Source organism: Lycorma delicatula, chromosome 9, assembly GCF_047948215.1.
Source record: "Lycorma delicatula isolate Av1 chromosome 9, ASM4794821v1, whole genome shotgun sequence".
NCBI classification, from domain to species: domain Eukaryota; kingdom Metazoa; phylum Arthropoda; class Insecta; order Hemiptera; family Fulgoridae; genus Lycorma; species Lycorma delicatula.
Genome location: NC_134463.1, coordinates 96,217,336 through 96,240,897, shown reverse-complemented (window position 1 = coordinate 96,240,897; position 23,562 = coordinate 96,217,336). Strand labels below are relative to the sequence as shown.

At 28.6% G+C, this 23,562-nt stretch overlaps 1 protein-coding gene across 1 annotated transcript in view; it reads right to left on the bottom strand.

Moving 5' to 3' along the window:
• The window catches only part of tau (microtubule-associated protein tau), a 473,926-nt gene that overhangs the window by 114,664 nt on the left and 335,700 nt on the right, over positions 1 to 23,562 (bottom strand). The window contains exons 2-5 of the mRNA XM_075375076.1: positions 16,156 to 16,199; positions 11,834 to 11,993; positions 6,838 to 7,043; positions 3,365 to 3,550 (exon numbers count right to left, since the gene is read on the bottom strand). Of these exons, the coding sequence (XP_075231191.1) occupies positions 3,365 to 3,550; positions 6,838 to 7,043; positions 11,834 to 11,993; positions 16,156 to 16,199 (596 nt within the window). The remainder of the gene's footprint in view (positions 1 to 3,364; positions 3,551 to 6,837; positions 7,044 to 11,833; positions 11,994 to 16,155; positions 16,200 to 23,562) is intronic.

Here is a 23,562-nt window from a genome sequence, read left to right as displayed (position 1 = left end):
GTAACACCTGTGATAATCCATCCCATCGTATTGCAAAACTTTCCTTGTACCCTTTGCACATAGAGTTGTCAACAGTATACAAAAAGAAATTCTGTACATAGATTCTCAGTTATAAGCATTTCATTATTCCTTCTTATCAAACATAGCTTTTAGATCTTAAATAATATCTTGATAGGGGATGAGATTCTAAATGAAGTAAGATGGTTTGAGAATATTTAAATCTTAGATAGTCCTAAAAAACTACTAATTTACACATGAACTTGACAGTAATGAATATTAGTATAACTCGTACAGTGTTATGATATCTACAAAGCTGACTTAGAAACAGCTTTCCCATTACATGACACGTTTATGTAAAGCATATTGTGCATAATATTAACTTAAAGGTATCATAAAATTATGATTTTTTTTTTTTGTAAGTACAGTTCTTATTATAATTCTTTTATTATCAATACAGTTTGAAATATGGATAATATGTTCAAAATATGGAACTGTTTAATGTTACATTAATCTTTTATTATCTGAAAAGAAATTATCATCAATGTAAAAGATTATAAATTCTTTCATAAAATAAACAGAATCTGTAATATATTTTGGAAGCACGACTTTTTTTAAATTAACTTTGAAAGGAGAGTAACATGTTTAACAAATTTATATATATTTTTATCAAAAAATAATTTATTGTGCTGGTTCATATTACAGAAACATATAATAATAATAATTTATTGATAAACTTGTTTGCAAATCATTTAGTCAGTCATTCTAAAAAGGATTACCAAAATTATTAACATGGTCTAAGAATGATTTAGTTTATTGTTTAAATGCTCATAATTAGAGCATCATTTTGGTACAAAATCTAGAAAATATGTAAGTTATATCTTAACGTTGAACACATCAATTATCATCTTACAATACTTGTAGTAAACTATTAATTATATTAGCATAAAAAATGAAAGATGACAAGCAAAATAAAATTTAAAAGAAACATTTATATAGTTCTGAGTTCCATATTGTGCTATTTGTGATGTTTGTTTGAGTTAAGTTATAAACGTGTATTTAAGTGGTTTATTTTGACATCATAACTAAATGGTTGCAGATCACCTGACCTGTGATACAATTCACTGTTATAAATGCCATAGACACTTTCAAGAATAACATGCATTCCTTGTGAGGCTTACAGGGAAAACTGAATAACAAAATATTTTCCTGTTATCTTACTGAGATTTGAAAATTCTATTATTCGTACATTATAATCACGTTAAACAAACTGAAGTGTAGATGATATTCAACCATACAAATGACAATTTTATTCTCTGTAGGCCCAGGAGTGGCAGTAAAATAAACATCATTATTATCAGAGAAAACAAATCAGATGGATTCTTTTTACACATTACGTCCTTTTAGTATTTAACAATCATAGGAAAGACTGGGATAAATATTATAAAGGTATAAATTAATGAATCCTTCTCATTCATGAAACAAAAAATGTATACTGTCTGGGTTTAACAGGAAGGATCTATATATTATGATATATTCTGCATTGAATTAAATGTGTACTAAAATACATTTAAATTGTGCATTTTGTTGAGGACTTTTGTTATGTTTTGTTTAATATATTAAATAATCTATTTGGTGTAAGTATAAATTTTGTACATTTGATGCACCATCATAAAATATATACTTTCTATGTATATTTCTCATAATAAATAAATATCATGTTTTTGGTATTACAACTATTAAATTATTGCACTAATTTTCATTAATATAATGTAGTAAATATAAAATTATTTTTCTCAATTGTATAAGTGACCTTGGGTATATAATAATTAAAAATCAAAACAAAATGCAGATATACGGCAATTTCTTTTTATTCACCCAAAAGATTGGTGAAAGGGGTATTAAATATAATAAATAGATGAGGATGTGTATGTATATGTTATAGGGAACAAAATTATTTATATAAAATATATAAACCATCTAAGTAGGTAGTCTTTTGAGGAGTATGTACGATTATTGATTTTCAACCCTCATAATCTATTATATGTTGATAACAGCTAACATTAAGGGATTCAATTTGTTAAGCTTGGCTTGTAACATTACATTTTATTCTCATTTTACATACATTTATATTTTAAAATACTTTTTACTAAGATATTCTATGTCTGCAAAATTACCAAAAGAAGGGAAAATGTTCTGTAACTAATAAAAGATGATAATATATTATCATAAAAAAAATATGTTATCTAATTATTAATATTATAAACTATTTATAATGTACAAATGATTCATGATTATTGAAAGTTATTATTTCCTTATTTTTTATCAAATTCATTGTATTTTGTAGAGTAACAGTTATCACTCCAGTCTGAACTGTTCCATTTATTACCAAGAAGCAGTAATGATAAATATGAACATTTTCAGATTGATCAATTTTATGTACTGTTTGGTATGTGCATAGTTTTACCAATATGAAATATCAGATTTCAGAGTTCCGAGTAAGATGCATACTTATTTTATAGATGCATCTTACACGAGATGTTATTTTTTTATGATGAAATAAGTAAAAAAAAAAGAAGATTGATGGTTGTAACTATAGGTTATTAAAAAATAAAAATTTCTTTACGGTAAATTTTCTTAAAAACTGCAGATCAATTAACTTATTAATAACCAAGATAAAAAATAATTTTACAATATTACATCTGATTAATCTAATCTTTTTTAAAAGTAGGGACTTCTAAATATTTACTTTATGTCAACATACACAGGAATTGTATATTATAAAAACATTTAAAATATTAATTAAAATCTATAATTATTTATTAGTATAGATTAAAATATAAAACTTCCAGTATAAAATTAACCATTTTAGAATAATTAAAATATTAAATTTATTTTAACTAATCATTTTTAATGATGTGCAGTTATTAATGTTAAATTTCAGTCTTTTTTTATAAAATGAAACTTCAGTTATTTATAAATTAACGTATTTAATCTACAAATAAAATGTTGAATTTTTATTAACATGTCCTTTTTTGTTTTTATAAATAATATTTAATTTTTATCTTTTTCATTGTTTAAAGAACATAATTTAAATATGATAATTAATTACTAGTAAAAAAAGTTCAGGTTGCTAATTCAATGATTTTTTCATAATTTATGAACTTAATTAATCTTATTTAACTCTATGTTTAGTTTTTCCGCTTCTTTAATTCAATTTTCTTCCGTAATTTTTTAGAATTATAATTATAAAAACAATATTGTAAAACTAATTTAATTGCCAAATAACTGAAGTTTCATGTTCAAATTTGCACTGTGATTTATTTTATTATTGTTAAAAAAAATATATATTGTTAAGTTATCTTACCTTGACAGTTCCTCCACCTGGAGTATGTTTAATATTATCCTTTGATCCTATTTTTGGTTTTGCTTTATCTTTGAAGTCCAGTTTCATTGATTCAATCTTTTTATCCCCACCCCCAGGTTTATGTGTGGCATTTTCCAACGATCCGACTTTTGGCTTAGCGTTCCACTGCAATTTTACTTGTTGTATCTGAAATAAATACAGAAGAAAGAAGAGTTTTACATTAATAAAGGGATTAAGAGTTTATTAAAATTTTGTGCCTTACATAGAAAATTTCTGTATTTTTTTTTTTTACATTATCTACATTTTGGTAATTTAAATATCATAGCTTAAAATAAAATTCAGTTTGAATCAGAGGTCCCTGAGTAATTTGGCAAATTAAATTGCCTTACAACCTTGAACACCTCAGAGAATAGTACCCTGAAAATTGAAGATTGTAAAGTTAAAATGCAAATGGCCAAAATTACAAGTATGTTTAATAAACTGGTTCCCAAATATCGTTGAATATAAAAAATATTAGTCACAGTTTTACTGCACATTTCTTGGTAATTATTAGTGAGTGGCTGATGACTACAACAAATGATGCTTTTAATATAATATTTTGTTGCACGCTATTCTTATCAATGAATATCAAATAAAACCCGTTATTTAATATTGAGAAATGTATTTAGGTATTGAGAAATTATTTTTGTCAACTTATTAAGGAATAAAAAAAAGAAAATAGAAAAAAAATATCCAAAGAAGCTAGCTAAATTTCTCAAAATAATTTAAGGAAGTAAATATATATTTTTGATGAAATTTAATCATTTTTTAAAATGAAAATCCTATTTAAAATTACTGAGCAAAAATTTGTATAAAAAAATATCTTGAAATATCTTAATACTTTGATAATATATTATCAAAGTGACTTATATTATATATAAGTCACATAAACAAAAAAACAAATTAGTTAAAAATTAGTTATTCAAACTTCAGAATTTCTTAGAGACAATATGGGAATGTAAATAAATTGTGAATTAACATGAAAATTTTTGTATTATTTATAAAATGTAATATATTTTCTTTCATTTATAATATTTTACTTTTATTAAAATTATCTACTTCATTCTTTAATAAATTATTCCAATAATTAGTTAAGCTTTATTGTTCATTGTGAATAATTAAGATTTCAGTCTAAAATAGAAGTGTCATGAAATATTAAATAATATAATTAGTGAGGTAGGTTAGATGATCCATCATGTTCATGACACTTAAAGGTCAAAAGTCACTGTTATTGACATAAACAGAGCAATCTAGTTTAGTATGAAATCAATAATTATTTTTTCACTTTCACAAGATCATATTTATGAAGGAATATAAACTAAATAAAAATTTAAATCAATAAAAATTTAGAATGTTCACTAACCTGTAAGTAAAGTAAATAATTAATTATAATAAAAATTATGAAATAAAGTATTTCAAACATAAATTTTATTTTAATGGTAGAATTTTATTTAAAAAAAACTGTTTCGGTTATCATTATGCTTTAGTTTTAGATTTTTTAATGGCATTGAATGTTAAATCGTTAACCATTAATAAATGCCAACAGCATGCAATAAAACGGCACCAAGCATTATTTAACTAAGGTGATCTATGGCATATTAAAAAGACTTAGATAATTAAAATTTTTTTTCATTAACACTTCCTGATATTTTATAAAATTTATTGGTTTGGCTATCTGGTAATTTTTAATTATTTTTTGTATTTTTTTTGACACTTCTTTGGGAAATATGGGTTTAAACATGTCGAAAAACTTGGAAAACACTTCATAAATTATTTACCAGTTGCTATTAACATAAATAATTTTCTATGAATCTTATTGTACATGTGTAACTTTTTTAAAAATACACTGCAACAGAAAGAGCTCTCTTGAACTGGTCAGTTTTTATGTTCATCATAAATTCAAATTAGATTTAAATTACAGAAATATTAGTAAAAATTTGTAATTATTTTTTTGCTATTTTTATGTCTTTTCTAAATAATAAAATATAGGGTAATTTGTAATGTCTTTGAAGTATCAGCTTTAAAATGTAGGAATTTTGATTGTGGGAATAAGAATATACTATAGAAAAAGTAATATTATATATCAAATTTAATATTCCTTAATACTAAAAACATACCTACTTTTGTAAATACCAGAAGGTATTTACAATTTAAAATTACTAAAGAGAAGAGTTCAATAAAACTGTCAAAGTAAATAAAGGAAAACAAAGAAAGGAAGTTAGTTTTGGGGCAGAGACGATTACTAGAAAAGGAGTGATGGAACGGCTTGTGCTTCAACTAGATATGGCCAGAGGCTGGATACTGTGTAATGTAGTTGTATGAGTATAGTTTGTCAGTTCTTATATATAGAAAAAAGGAAAAGCACTGCATTATTAAAAAAATGATCGCCTCCTAGAATTTTTACACTTCTCAAATTTTTTGTTCACTGAATCTAAAATTATCAAAATCATACTTATGCATATAAGTCTTAGTTTGTAACTGTACTCGTACGTGCTAGTTTCTATTTTGGTTTTATATCTCAGGCATTAGCTAACCTATAATCATGATTTTATTGAAGTTTTTCATGTTTTAGAAGAATTAATTCTATTAAATCTAAAAAAAAATCAAATTTATAGTTGAAACATTGAGGGATATTATATTTTGAGAGGAGTTTGAGTTTACTAGTATGTGATTCTAGATTTAAAAAAAATTATCATTATCTATACTATGGGAATAATTCCATACAACACTTTTCAGGAAATTCCCATCCCATTTATAAATTAACATTTTAAATAATTTTGCATTTATAAATTTCTCATTTTAACCTAGTAATAAAGTAAAATAAAAATTCTTCTTCTTTAAATTAAATGTCATCTAAATAAAACAGTTTTTTTTTATCACTAGAGTAATACATTTCTACCCTTAAAAGTAGAAGTTCTATTATCTTAATCCTTTTCCAAATAACAAGTGATTAAAATCTTTTCTGAAATAATCTTTCTAAATGAGGCTATATCAGGATAGTAAAAATTAAAAAATGTTATCCATGTTTGAGGTTAATAAACCTTCGCTATTTAATTAGTAATTAACACCCAAATAATAATCACATCTGCTAAAATACATGCCAACTGGATCAATATTCTTACAAATTTAATTTATAACACTTACATAACGATTAAAATTATTTCCCAAGCCATGTGACTCTTCTTCATTTGGGAGCATGCATTTAAGGATAGAAAGCCTAAGAATGTTCAAAAATAGCTCCCCTTATTTCATCCACTTACATCTGTGAGATTATGTAACTGTTATATTGATAATTATTTATTTTCTTACTAATTTAGGTATATATAATGAGTGTAGTGTTTATTTAGGACAGAAATTTCTTTCAATTTGTTTAAAAAGCTAGCATTCATAAAATTATTTATAACAAATTGTATAAAAATAAATTATTTTAATACCTTTTTATCACCACCTCCAGGAGTATAAGTTTCATTTTTAGCAGCTATTCTTGGTTGTGCCTTCCAATCTAATTTACGATTTTCGATTTTAACCTTTCCACCTCCTGGTTTATAACTAGTGTTATCTAAGGAGCCAATCTTTGATCGAACAGTCTTAAGATTTGGAGATGGTGCTGCTCCAACTTGTACCTTATTCATTGGTACTTCTTAAATAAACAAAGAGAAAATGAAAGTAGAATACTATTCAAAAAATTCATAATTATGTAGTAAATGTATTATTATATAAATAATATAATGAATATTGTATAATACATATCATAAACTGTTATATTACTTATTTAAATATATAGGTAAGCTAAAAGTCAGTTCCTTTTACATGCAAATTTAAATTCTGTAGCATTCTGTAACAGGTGATAAATGCTGATTTTGCTGTTGACAGTAATCAGTTGATATGATTATTTTTCAATCGTTCTTTTTACTTTTATTTGTACATTGACAATAAAGGTGCTATAAGTACACAAAAAGAAAAAAACAAATAGTTTTTACTATTCATGTTAGAGGAAACATAATAAGAATATTGGTGCTGTTTATTAAGAATTCTGTGTAAAAAATCTTAAACAGAATTCTTAACTGTGCCAAAACAACACCAATATCCTTCATTTTCGCAGCTGGCCTTTCAACATTTTTGTATGCAGATTGAAAATAATAGATGCGTTGGAAATTCTCCCTGGTCTGGGGACCTATAATCAGTAGCAGTTCAGATAACAAGTAATATATTATGAAGACATAAGTAAAGAGAAGTGCCAACAAGAAAGCTTCTACTGGGCTGGAAACACCCAAAATAAGTGTACAAAAAATTTGAAAGAAAGTGTTATTGGCCAAGATTACCTCATTCACTTTGTGAAGATGATTTTGGCAGAAAGATGGAATTTTGCGCTGAATTTATTGTTTTTGATGAAGTTGATTCTAATTTGTATTTTTAGCTCAGTGATATGAACTGATATTGAATTCTTTAAATTGAATGGTTCATTAATTGTGTTTCCAAATTTGATAAAAGTTCTTTTGAAATTATGGCGAAGAAACTTAATGTACGTGAATTTCATGTTCGGTGCAGGATCATAAAAAAAAGAAAATGTATTGGAACCTAATTTATTCAGTGGAAGTGTAATAATCAATTCATGTCTTGAAATATTGTTAATCCAAGTTATTATACAATTCTTGATTAGTGTTGGGGATATCCTTTGTTTGAAAAATGGATCATCTGTAGATGGATGACCCATATTTCTGTCAAAGCATCCTTTTCTGTTGAGCATCCTTTTTTTTGTGAATGGGTAGAATGCCAAGGAATACTTGAATGATTGCCACATTCATAAAGTTTGATGTCTTGTAATTTTCTTGTTCACAATGATGGGGAATCATCAAAGACATGGCATATTCTTTAAGTCCAAATAACTTGAACTACCTCAAATTATTCATTGAAAACAACCGAGTTGAATTTATTAATCAGGACAGAAGTTTATCAGAGAAAACTTTTAAGTAAGTAATTAAACAGTGCTATGATGGATAATGCATTTCACTTTACCTCTGATGTGTATTAAAGATGGAATAATAACATTTTTTATTTAACTTCTTTTATTAACTTTTTCTTATTAGTAATTGTGGAAATTGGCTTTTAGCCCACATATTATTTTAAAAAGAGTATCAGTAAATACCGCATTAATATTAATTGATCACAGATCAGAATTTATATCAATATAGATTTAAACATTAAAATATATTTTATGTTGTCTTTACTGTCATACCTAAAAATAAGGAGTTGTGTTGGTCTACTGTTTTCATTACTATTTAAAGGAATTTGGAAATGTCCATCATTTAGATCATTAGAAATGAAAGCAGACAAATTCATCATTTCACTTCAGTTTTTATTTTTCAAAAATTCTATTTTCTTTAATGGATCTGTAAGTACAGCTGTCATTAAAGTTTGTTTCTCATCCATCACATACAAATATTAGTTTAGCTTTCTGTCTGTCACTTCTGAAACGCTTAAGCGGTGTTATGTTTCTCTTACATTCGCCATCCCCTTAATCTTCTACATTTCCAAAACCAATCTCGTTTTTTTGGCTAGATATTATATTCTCTTATCCAGCTTTGAAATATCAAAAATGTTTTTCTTTATTATTAGTTGTTTTGCATTTGACTAATATTATCTATTGCATTCATATCAATTCATTTAATTATAATTTAAATGAATGATAATTATTTTTTGTTTATTTTTTATAATACTGGCACAGTAGGTTAACTGAGAATCAGGTTGAGCAATCCTGATCTATATTATTTTTATCAATATCAGAATAAGAAGATAGGTAAGAATATTCAAATCCAAACAAATGTACTTCCATTGATTTAAACTTGCTTTCAACAATGTTACACACTTACACACACACATACACACACACACCAGAGAGTGTGTGTGTGAGAGAGAGAGGGGGGAGGGAGAATATGCGCTCACAAATACACACACATACATATATATATATATATATATCCATATGAAATTCCCAATTGAATGAGATATTTGCTTTTTCTCAACAGAAAGGGATACATTAGTTACTTGAAATTAATCAGACTGGGACATTGTATGTGCCAATTTTTCTTATAGTTGTGATACACATAAGGCATCTGAGATACTAGAGGGACTATTCAAAGTTACTCTGACAGTAATGATGTTCATTAAAGAATAAAAATAAATTACTTTGTAAATATTTAAGCTTTAATTATTCTTATTACTATTATCTTTTTATAGATGTTTTACTAATCATATTGATTCAGTATGTTTTAAAAATCAGACTAATTTGTAAAATGAGTTTAAAAAAAAATCCATACTGACAAATAAACCAATCATGAACCTAATTAATTAACACTGTTACACTAGTCAGCTGTAATTTTGTCATTTTAATTATACAAGTGATATTAAAATATGGCTTCATTTTTCAAAACTGAGGGATACTGAGAGGTAGAAACAAGTGTATCTACATAGTTAAAAAATTACTTGTTTATGGTGTGTTTGAAACTTTAGTCCATCATCTTGGATCCGCCATATTGAATTACATTTTTTTTGACTAGGAAGGTGGACATATGAAAATTTTATGAGAAAAACGATGTCGGAATCTGTATCTCGATAAATGATTTTGTTTACGAGTTATAAGTGATCAAAATTTTAAATCCTAGTAAAAATTGGTCACCTTTAAACAGATTTGAATACTAGATGGTGGATACCAATGTACTTTGGTGGTTGGGGTTCAATTAACCACAAGTCTGAGTAGTGTCGACCAGAATCTGTACAAGATTACACCTCATTTATATGTCATAGATATATCATCCTCAACTCATAGGGCCTTGGTGGACGGGGAGTTATTTATTGTTCACTAGTTGAACAGATTGCAACATATACATTGAGAAAAAAAAGTGTTTATAACTCGAAAATAAAGTTATTTATCGAGAAATAGAAGGGTTTTCTTGTAAACCTGTTTGTAGATCAACCAACCAGGTTGGTCTAGGGGCAAACTCGTAATCGCAAATCAGCTGATTTCGAAGTCAAGATTTCTTAGGTTCAAATCCTAGTAAAGGCAGTTTTACTTTTATACGAATTTGAATACTCGATCGTGGTTAGCGGTGTTCTTTGGTGGTTGGGTTTCAATTAACCACATATCTCAGGAATGGTCGACCTGAGAATGTACAAGACTGCACTTCATTTACATTCATACATATCATCCTCATTTATCCTCTAAAGTAATACCTTACGGTGGTTCTGGAGGCTAAACAGAAAAAGAAAGGAAGGGTTTTCTTGTAAAACCTTGTATATTCTTTTGTTTATTCATGAAAATTAATTTTTGCGGCTCAACTGTACAACTGTACACATCTATGATTTTTTTTTCACAAGAAGGTGAAGCGGAACGTATGTTATTTTTTTATGATCGGAGTTATTTATTACTGAATTTAAATTACGAGTAAAAAATAAAAACATGATTATATGAACAATGTTGAAATACAAATAACATACTGCGTTTAATTGAGAAATCCTTCACGAGTACTCATGTAGGCAATCCGCATGGAAAAATAAAAAATACATTCTTCCAATTAAATAAAAATATTTCTTTCGTATTATATGACCGCTAGACGACCATTATGAATTCAGTTAATCTGTATTAATTTTTACAATTTAATAAAGATTAAAATTAATTTTTATTCTTATTAAAATTAAATTGAACGTTTTCCTCCATTTTGTGTCTCCCAAAAAAACCTTAGAATTGCTATAACTAGAATTAATTTTTTTCTTCTTATTACAGTTGAAATATTAAAGAGGAGTTATATTTAATGCCATGAAAAAATGTAATAATGCGTCAAGTTCTTTCATCGTAAAGTATTTCTGTCTCTTTCGCTTTAGTTTTTCTCTTTCTTTTCTTTTATATGTCTTACTTAAATTTTCTTTTTAATACTCTTCTTTTAAAACAGCCTTTAATCATATTTTAAAATTAATTTTTTGTTTTTATTTGTTTATATTTTTGTCTATAATATTTTATGTCTAAAATGTAAAAACATTAAACATAAATGATTTTTAGTTCATAAATCCTGAATAATTTTTATTCCTTTTCCCTTAATTAAAATTCAAGAAAATAATACAAAAAAAATTAAGGACTTCTTTGAAGCATTACAATATTTTTTTAATTAAAGTTTATTTTCAAGTTTAATCTTAAAATTTGGGAATATTTTTTTAAGCAAAAGTTCAGTTCAATTTTCATGAAATTTGGATTAAAATTTATTAGTAAGTTAATATGAACAAATCCCGGTTGATCGCAGGAAAAATTGACCTTTTCTTAATATCGATATTTTTTTAATCAGTTTAATTTTTTAAATTGTGGAACAACAAATTGTATATTCCTTTGTTAAAATTTTTAGAAATTATTGTTATAAGAATATTAAAATATCGTAAACTTACTTTTCTTATCTGCAGCAGTGGGTGCTTCTGGAGTTTTGGGAGTTGTTTTTGTGGGTGTTTTAGGGGTAGTTTTTGTAGGTGATGTCATCGATAATTTTTTAGGAGCAGGTATTTTTGATGTCTTTTTTGGGGAACCAACTTCACCGTTTGTTGTTGCTTCCTGAAAAGAAAGTAAAAAAAAAATATTCAATTTCATAATTATTATTTTTTTTTATACGTCATTATTTTATATTATACAATATAAAACAACTGTAAACTGTTATGAATCTTAAATATATCTATTTATGAATTACATATTTTGATGAAATAGCATGCGATGTTTAAATTATTATTTTTGTGAAATATAATTAAATGTATTTTCCTTTTTTTTGGTTTTATTAAATTTTTTATTAAGGGAAAGTTTTAAGCTGTTGTTTTAATTTACAGATATCTTACAAATCCTGTTTAAAACACACAATTAATTAGTCCGTAGTTATGATTCTGTATCATCCTGAATTACGAAAATTTGTGGGTAAATTCTATCTAGAAAAATTCTGTTAAGATGAACAAGAAAATAAAAATAATATAAGTTCTCTTTACAGCAATAATAGTAATAATAAAAACAACAACAATAATAATAATAATTTTTTATTTATTTATTTATTGAGTTGTATCACAGTCATGATAAAATTTCCTCTAAGCTGCAATAAGCTTTTTTGACGAATGACATAGAAAACTATTTCTATTAATCTATAGTATTAATTATAATACAGTATTTTATAATATACAATAATATATTAAATAGTTTTTACATATTTTATTATTAAAATAAAATTTCTCTTATGTTATAAAAATTATGTCTTTACAAAGAAAATTATTTCAATTTTAGTGTCTAAAATTAACATAAATATAAAATATAAATTCTGACAAATGAAACAAAGATTTTAGTGAAAGTTTAGGCTAATGCCAGAAAGTGATGTCTCAGCTTTGTCTTCAAAGTAGAAATGCCACTTAAAGATCTCAAATGAATCGGCATACCGGAGGGTTCGCCGTTGAGCGGTACCTTGTTTACCATTGCCATTAATAAATTGATATTAGCCATTCCAGTAGAAATCAGCAAAAGCGTCTATGTTGATGATCTGGCAATTGTGTATGCCAGCAACAAGACTGCTATGGTGAGGTACAAATTGCAACGAGCGATTAATGCTCTAAATGAAGTTGCAAGGAATAACGGATTCCAATTCTCATCAGAAAAAACGTGCTGTGTACACTTTTGTAGGAAGAGAATTCCTCATCAAAGTCCTGCATTGACAATTGATGATAATCCAATACAATATAAAGACAGCGTAAGATATTTAGGACTAGTATTGGATAAATCCATTACAAGGGGATTACATATACAGGACTTGAGTGATAGATGCAAAAGAGCCCTAAACATTATAAAATGTTTATCGAACTTAAATTGGGGCTCAGACAAAGAGACATTATTGAGATTGTATAAAGCATTGGTTCAATCTAAACTAGACTACGGATGTATCGTATATTCATCCGCTAGAAAGTCGCACTTAAGAAAGTTAGACGTAGTTCATAATAGCGGAATAAGATATGCAACAGGCGCTTTCCGCACAAGTCCGGCGGCTAGTCTGATGTCTGAAGCCGGAATAATGCCACTACATTATAGAAGAGAGATCCTTTTGTTAAGATATGCAGCAAATGTATGGGCTTTCCCTGCCCATATAAATAATAAATTGTTTACGAATCATCCTATGGCTGCAGTATATGAAAATCGTGCTACCTATTCCAGACCAGCCGGAATTAGGTACCACGAATTAAGAAGAAAATATGAAATTGCTATACCAGAGACACTAGCAATTTCTACTAGAGAAATACCGCCATGGCTCTTGCCAGCGGTAAATACAAGTTTGGATCTCTCTCAAGGAGAAATAAAAAAGAAACCAGCAGTGATCATCCAACAGGAATTTTTGGCAACCGTCAGTAGTTACGAAGAACATATCAGAATTTATACTGACGGTTCTAAAACCGAACATGGTGTTGGATGCTCAATATATGTAAATGGAGAAGCCCACTTTTGGAAACTGCCAGATGTGGCCAGTGTCTACACGGCAGAACTCACTGCAATTCAGCAAGCTCTTCGCTACACTGAACACTATTGCGAAGAGAGAGTGTTAATATGTTCCGATTCTTTAAGTGCACTTGTCGCAATTCGGAACAAGAACATTAAGGATGTCCTAATTGCAAACATCCTGTCCATTTTATACGTTCTAAAACAACGAGGACAGCAATGCGTATTTGTATGGACTCCGGGGCATGCTGGTATTACAGGTAATGAAATCGCAGACGAAGCTGCCAGAAAGGCAACAGTCTGCGATGATTTGGATGCATTTCCTGTAAGAGTGGCAGATGTTAAAAACCGTCTAACAAACATAGTAAAAAACAAGTGGAACGCTGAATGGAGGAGTTTAAATACAAAATTAAGCTCAGTTAAAACTTCTCCTTATAAATGGAAAAGCGACTTCAAGTTGACTCGCCGTGAACAAGTAGCGGTGACCAGACTTAGAATCGGTCACACGCGATTAACAAATTTATATATGTTAACCGGCGGAGTGAGACCAATGTGCGGTGTTTGTAATAAAACACTGACAATCAAGCATCTAATAGAAGAGTGTACCATATATGAGGACCTCAGAAAGAGGTTCCGTCTTACAAATAATATTAGTGCTGATCTGGATAATGGAAATGAAGAAAATATAGTTGCATTTCTACACGCCAGTGGACTTCTTAAAAGTCTATAAAATGAAAGTTTAAAGCTGTGGTAAAAGCTCTGTGGTAAAATACTCTAAGCGGTAGTTTATATATATATATATATAAAGAAAGAAAGAAATGGTATTGATAAGTTTAATTTTAATTTTAATTTCATGGTCATTTGAGAACCTTATCTCAAATTTTAATATCGGGGCCCTTTACACCCCGTAAGTGTTTGTGATTGTCCTTGTCTTTCATGTCTTAAATGTTTTGTGTAGTTTGTGCTTTTAAATAAAATTAAGGGCCCTTTACACCCTTACATATGACGATCCAGATGGTGATAGTAGTTTCTTTTAAAGATTGTGACGAGGGCTAATGACCTTCAGTCGATGCCCATAAAAATTCAGAAAAAAAAAAAGAAAAAAATAATAATCGTTCTTAGCACACTAAAAAAAAATTGTATTTACGGGACCTACGTATAAGATTATGCAGTAATGAAAGCAGTAATTAAGTAATAATGAAAATGCTTGAGAATAGTTTCAGAATTTATTTTTATTGTTAAAGATACTTCATATTCTTTTAAAAGTACATAAGTGCGTCATAAAAATAGATATACTTCAAAAGATTTATCTTTTCTTGCAAAGACAAAAATAAAAAGTTTAATATAAAATATGCAATTTTTAAAATATTAATTTGAATAATATCTTATTTAAATAATTATTTAGGTAATAAATAATATTTAAATAATCTCCGTGGCAGAGTGGTAGCGTCTCAGCCTTTCATCCGGGGGTCCCAGGTTCGAACACGGTCAGACATGGCATTTTTCATACACACTACATATTCTCACGTTCAAACTTTTCTGTTAGCTTCTGTAGTAATTTAATTCTTCAAGCAAAAAGAAAAAGCAATGTTTGTGAAGTTAACCGTATCAATTTTCATATGAACAATGAAATTAAGAAACGTTGACAAATGATAAGTAAAAAGATAGTTAACTGTTAATTTAACTAACGTGTAACTGACTCCTGTAGTAAATTATCAGGAGTTGCATCCAACTGTAAACATTAATTAAAATTTTTCTCGTCTAATTCTAAAAAAAACTTGGTAAAAATGGTAAAAAGATTAGTGAAACTTGAAAAAACTTATTTTTATTTGAAACTTTATTTGAAACAACTGCAATATATTAATATTTTATCTGTAAAGATAAAACTTAAAAATAGTTTAAAATTTAAAAGATAACTAATTAAATAAACAAAATTTATTCTTTGATATGAAAAGAGAAAAATTTAATTAGTTTGTCTTTCATTTTTCTTTGAAAAAACATTCTATACCCACTATAAGATTTAAAGGCTTGGAATTTCAAACTATTTCGGGAAGACACGAAAAATATTTCATAAATGAAGTGTTTTTGTAATTTAATAAAATTTAAATCTAATAAAATTATATCGAGGATAACTCAAATCCAAAAGCAATTACCTCTCATATTCTCAATGTTAATTAAACGTTTTTTTCAATATTAAACTACATTTTCACATAGATATTTTACTTATATTAAAAAAAAAAAGATAACGTTTTTTACTTACATTTCCTTGCGTTGATTCATCCACACCGCTATCATGGTCTCCGTCTGAAAAATTAATTACGAAACAATATGAATAAAAGTCACAGTTAAAATAATAGTAAACAACAGAAAAAGTAATAGCAAAGAGAAATGTTCAAAACCGTTTACCAAAAAAACAAAAAACAAATGCAAATCAGTAATGTAGATCGTTAAACGATCATCGAAAGTAAATTTAAAAAAAGAAAAGAATGAATTAGCGAAAAATTCGATATTTACAAAGTATTCAAACAAATTTTTATGTGCTTTTTTAAAATAAGAAAATATTGAAAACTAAAACAATAAAACTTAGCTGTAATACTTTCATATCTTTCTTTCTTTTTCTGTTTTTCCTCCGGAATCACCGTAAGGTATTATTTCAGAGGATGATATGTATAAATGTAAATAAAGTGTAAGTCTTGCACGGTCTCAGGGTCAACCGTTCCTGAGATGTGAGTTTAATTGAAACGGGTTAGTGTAACAGACGTTATTGTATTTTGATTTAATTTTATGCGTTTTTGCTTTATTTTATAAAGTATATATTTTTTTTGTATAGCTTCATTAACATTATTATTTTTTTAATTGTCATAACTGAAATTAATTCCTTTAAATCTAATGAGAATTCAACAACTGAAAGTTGCACTGATTATAAGTTTTTACTTTTGTAAATTAATTGAATTAAAATTATCTGAGTAAATGTTTCCTTTATTTTTATTTAATATTTATTGTTATTCTTCTTTATTCCTAATGTGTACGTTGCAATCTGTTCAACTAATGAACAATGAGATCAATCTCCCCGTGGTCCAATGAGACGAGGATAATTGTCTCCGTTGTCAAACAAGCTATTAAACAAGTAGTTTGCGACGACTAGTATACCATTAGACCAGCCCGATAAGCTTAATATACTCCTTATATGGGTGTTTGTTTTAAAACGCAACCCAAGCAAAATACCTTTTAGAAAAATTAATACAATAATTTCGGATGAACAGGTTGGCAGCACTACCTATTATTTTATAATTAGCTGATATGATTATTTATTTACTTTTTTGTAAACAGTTAGTTATATTTGATTATCTGTGTTTTTTATTAGGAAGAAATGGTTTTGAACACGAAAGAAAGGATTTTTATAATGGGAAATTATTTAACAATTAAATTTTTTGTTTCGTGCCAAGAAGCTTTTCAATTGCAGTCCCAGGGTAAAAATGTACAAAATAAATCTTCAATTCATCTTTTGATAAAAAAAAATAGAGGGACTGGTTCCATTTGCAATCAAGAGACATAGCCGGAAACGGTCAGTACTTAATGACAAAACATTGGAAGATGTTACGGTAATTATTGTAAAATCACTCTAAAAAATCATTACGAAAACTTGCGCAACAAAAAGGAAATATCTCTATAATGCCTTTAAACTACCCGACTACTTAACTTAAAGCCATACCGAATCAGGTAACACATGAATTACACCCGGTTGATTATTCTGCTTGGTTCCATTACTATCGATGTTTTAATCGGTTTGTTCGGGAAAGCATTCAATTGTTGGATTATGTATTTGTTACGGACGAGGCTTGGTTTCATTTGAGTAGTTACGTTAACATTCAGAACGATCGCTGCTGGAACTCCAACAATTCTCACATTATCCGTTCACGACCTCTACATTGACAGAAAATTGGCGTATGTTGTGCAATTTCCAGACGAAGAATAATCGGCCCCATATTTTTTGAAAACACTCTAAATGCAGACCTCTACCAAGAAATTGTCACGCAATTTATTGCAAATTTAGAATTAAATGAGAGATATTTCTGGTATCAACAAGATGGGGCCACATGTCATACGGCAAGAGCAACAATGGATCTTTTGAGAAATTTCTTTGGTGAAAGAGTAATATCGACCGTCTTACGGCTAATTGGGACACCTGATCTTTTTCTTGCAGATTTTTTTCTCTGGGGTTATGTAAAAGGTTCTGTATTCAAAAATAATCCACGCACCATCAAAGAACTGAAAGCCAACATAACTCAAGAACTACGAGAAATTGGATGAGGTACACTTCGAAAGGTTGCACGGAATATGAAAAAGAGGGTAAAGGCTTACATTAATGAGAATGGTGGACACTTTTAAGATTTGTGATAAAAAAATTTGATCTCAATTGTTTAGTACAAATAGTTTTAATATTTACAACTAATCTCATAAAATGTAGTACATTATTTTTCTTTCAATTGGGTTGCATTTTAAAATAAATTCCCAGAATGTATATCCATTTATAGAATCAAGAAAATTATTTTAATCTGAAGACTGGGCTGTACTAATAATATTTTTATAAAATTTTGCAAACTAATAGTTGTGAATTTATTATTATTTGTTCTGCCTATACTGGTGATTGATAAATTTGTATTTTTAAACTATTTATAAATATAAGAAAATTATTGTTGAATAAATAGCTTAATAGAAAAAACATTTTGTTTTAATAACGATTTGGAATTAACAGTAATATTGATATTATTATTTTTTTTTAAATTAAGTAAGTAAATAAATTAACCTTTTCCCAAATAAAACAAATGCTGAATTTAATTTGTAAAACTAAAATATTTAAATATTTATTTAGATACATTTGTAACTAGATTATTGAGAACATTTAAATTGGATGTAGGTTTAAATATTTATTTAGATACATTTGTTACTAAATTATTGAGAACATTTAAATTGGATGTAGGTTAGAAGTGCTTGGTCAATTGCTTTGTGTTGTTAATTTGAATTTAATCTAGGTTAAGTCTATGGCCGAAATGGGGACGTCCAGTTAGCAAAGCTGTGTAAGTGAATGAGCGAGTGGGTGAGTGGTTATTCCAATATAGAAGGCCAGTAAACGTTGTTAGCTTTAATGTACCTAACAGTACGTACGTTCTACTAACATTAAGCAGCGAGCAGCAGTACTAACTTAACTCACGCAACATTTATTGATTTTTTTGTTTTCGTAAAAATACCCGGCTTAAACTGGAATGAGACGATTCTTTATCATCTAATATACATTTATTAAATAGATTAAACTATGCTAAACTGGTAGTAAAATAAGACGTATTCAAATAGCGGACTAAAAACTAAATAAATGTAAAAATAGACGCACGTTTCGATTTAAACAAAATTAATCATCAGTTTTAGATAAGACTATGATGAGTTCGTATATCTTTCTGATTACAGTCTATTCATTTAAGCAATTGTTATATATTTTGTTTGAATTTTTATAATAAGAACAACATATTGCATCAATATAATATTTTGGATGGCCTATTTTTCTAAAATTGAGGTATAAGGAAAATATTGCACATTTTAAAATAATTTTCAGCAAAAATTTTTATAATTTTTTTTTAATATCAAAAACCTATAAATAATATTCGAGAAATACAGCTTCGAAAATTTTCAAAAATAATGCTATACATTGCAAAAGCTCTTTTGTAAGCAAAATCAAAATTAACGATAAAAAATAAAAATAGATGAACAATTTAAATACTTAGGTCAAATCATCACTGCAGATTGAAGAAAAAACATACATGGCAAAACAGAATAAATAAAATTAAAAGAGCACTAACCTGGCAAATATACAATAAAAAATGTCTCTCAATAAAATCCAAAATTCACCATTATAACACAGTAGTTCTTCCGGGACGCTTTATACTTTTTAAGACTATTTTTCAGATTAAGAATGAAAGTAAAACAGACCAATTACTTAAAACATAAAGACGAATTATCACAACTTGTTTAAATAAAGGTTATCAAAAGGATGGAATCTAACGAATTGCCACAAATGAAACGGTCTACAAACAAGTCGACACGATTCTCAGTACGATGAAAAAACGAAGGATTTCCCATTTTTTTCACGTATTAAGATTGCCTGAGGACCGAATTCTAAAACAACTGGTCACAAGGAATATTAAAAAAAATACCTGGGGAAAATATGTTGGAGAAATCCAAAGAAATCTTCAAGAAATTGGCTTGAGAGTTAGGGGACGCCTGTGATAAAATTAAAATTAACTACGCACTTCAAAACAATATATTCAACGTTAGAAAGGCATGATCACTTGGAGGTCACAGATGAAGTCAGGAATCAACGATCCGATAGAATGAAGAAATACTGCGAAAATCGAAAAGCCAGACTAATACAGAAATTTAAGAGGAACTGAAAATATGGATGATTAAAATGGTCTATTGTGGCCTCAAAAGTAAAAAAAAAAAAAATATATATATATATATATAAAAGCTAAAGCTGATTAAAGTTAAATTATGCTATTATTTAAAATCCGAACGGTTTAGAGCAGCAGGTCTAGTTGCGGTCTAGAGCAATAGAGCAATAGTAAATAGTGCTTTCAATAGTAAAAGCACTATTGAAATACGTTGAAATTTGACAGTCTTAAAATATAAAGCAGAAGGTTTGCTTGTTTGTCTGTCTGTTTTTTATCCTATCACACCAGGACCAAGCGACCGATTACTTTCATATTTTCAGGATACATTCGTGTTATCCCAAAGAAAGTTTTAAATGGTAGACCAAGGGCCTTAGTGGTGAATCATCCTTGGGGGTGAAGTTGTCAATTAAAGAAGAAAAAGATTAATAATTAAATTAATTTATGTCACCATGGCAACAGAAAAAAGTTGTGAAGTTTTCCTCGTCAAATGTCTGTTTATTTTAGTTACCATAGTTACTGCTATTCTGTCTTTTGTAATTTAGTTTCTTTTCCGGTTTCTATAAAGCCTAAATGCTTTAACTGTTATTTATCAATATTATTCTCACAACCATGAGGATATCGAATACTGCAGGAGTCCTGGCTAGACGGTCGGATGAGGTAGTATTAATATATTCCTGCGCTTACTGTAGGTGCATGGAGACACACATGCTGGCCGGCGAGAAGCATGGGATTCGTTCTAGCAATTTATTTATGCAGTTCACATTAAAAACATTTTTGAGTTTAAATAAAATTTACAGGCATATACACTACCGTACCGCGCGTGATATAAAATGTAAAGTATGTAAAGTAGTTTTAAGGATAGAATTCGTAATAAACATAGAATAGAAAAATAAACACTTTTTTTTTGTAATGAACAAAATTAACTGATTGTTTAAGAATAAGAAGCGATTTTTGTTGAAGAACTCGGTATATATGATTATGACCCACTCATATATTTATACATATTTTTCCATTCTGCCTGACAATACTTTTTTTTTTTGTCTTCAGTCATTTGACTGGTTTGATGCAGCTCTCCAAGATTCCCTATCTAGTGCTAGTCGTTTCATTTCAGTATACCCTCTACATCCTACATCCCTAACAATTCGTTTTACATATTCCAAACGTGGCCTATCTACACAATTTTTTCCTTCTACCTGTCCTTCCAATATTAAAGCGACTATTCCAGGATGCCTTAGTATGTGGCCTATAAGTCTGTCTCTTCTTTTAACTATATTTTTCCAAATGCTTCTTTCTTCATCTATTTTCCCCAATACCTCTTCATTTGTCACTTTATCCACCCATCTGATTTTTAACATTCTCCTATAGCACCGCATTTCAAAAGCTTCTAATCTTTTCTTCTCAGATACTCCGATTGTCCAAGTTTCACTTCCATATAAAGCGACATTCCAAACATACACTTTCAAAAATCTTTTCCTGACATTATATTTAAAATAATTTTACTTAGGTGTATTAATGGTGTAATAGCTAATATTCGTATAATATTTAAAATATAAGGGAAATTTTGTTTTAACCATTTAATTTACATTAATAGCAAATGTATTCATAAATAGTATCGTATCTAATGACAAATTTATTTATAAAATACTGTTAACGTAACATTTCCGTAATACATTAATTACAGTATGTAAGCTGGAACGCCCACAAGTGAGCGTTCCAGCTTTCATGGTAGGCGGCAGGGGTTTTGTCCGATACTGTAGCACTTTCCTTTTTTTTAATTTAATTGACTTTTTAAAAAACTTTTATAGCATTATTTAAAAACATTTTCATTAGGTTTTCATAAAATTCCACGTGACAGTTAAAATATCAGAAAAAATACTGTTTGTATCGCCCGCGCATAAGTTTAGTTCAAGTTATGTAAGTGAAACTAAATGGCGCTGTAGTGCAACCGCTAATAAAAGAGCCTCATTCTAGAATAGTTCGCGCATATGATCAGTACGCAAACTAAAATTGAAATTGGAGGTGTATGACTGGATGAAACATCCTTTTACCGCAAATATTGAAGAGACTGATACAACTTGCGGAGAAGGACTGTTAGAAATTAGATACGATGAAGAAAGTAAACATAAATTCGATAGTGGTGGATATGAAAACCTACGGCAAAATAAAAAAATGCCTGTCTTATATCCAAAAAATGATATTCAATTTATTGTGATATCTTTCTTAACCTCATATTTTGTGGAATCAGGTTTTAGTGCTGTTTATCATACTATGACCGAAGAAAGAAACCGACTGAATATTTCCGAAGAGGAGACTTTCGTTTGTTCCTTACAAAAATTGAGACAGATATCCAGTTTTAATTTCGCAGCGATACCCTCAGGGATCTTATTAATAAATTAATTAATTAAATGTAATTTCATCAGACTTCATGCTTCTATGTATGCAAAGTATAAATAAAAAGATAGATTTAACTACAGTAAGTTGTTTTGTAAAGATTTATTCTGCCAAACTTAGCGAAAGTCCGAAATTAAGTATTTGGTAAGTAATTATTATATGCTTTATAAATTTTATAAAGTAACGTTAGTTCCCTCCTTTATTTCCACCATTGCTGTGGAACCGGTGGGCGGTTAGAAAATTTTACTTCTAACAGAGACAAAAAAGTGGGCGGTAGGTATAAAAAGGTTTACAGCGGCCTGACAAGAACAGTGGGACACATCGGAGAAGGGGAGGTGAACCTGGAGGCTCATTGCACGGATTGAATCGAGGCAAAGCAGAAGGGATGGAGAGCTGAATTACTACCTTACACAACTCCTCATTGGTGACGGCGATTTTTGAGCTTACCTGCACAGATTCCGCCTACGTGCAGATCTTGGATGTGTCTACTGCGGGGAAGTAGATACCCTAGAGCACACCTTCTTCGACTGTGGAAAGTGGGTGCCGCTACGGAGAGACCTCGGGGTCCTCCAACTGACACCGGATAATATGCCAGAGTATATGCTCAGGGGAGATAGAGAGTAGCTTGCAGTAGCAGAACTAGCCACAAAGATTCTACAAGAGAAGGAACAGGGTGGATAGCTGAACAGATAGTGAGAAGAAACGGGATACAATCATGTCTAGCTTGCCTTGGCTGACTCAACCCAAATGAGGAGGTGAGGCTTCCCAATAATATCAAGACCAGCAAAAACCTCAGGAAGTGAGGTGAAGGATACCGGACTGGAGAGCGAAGG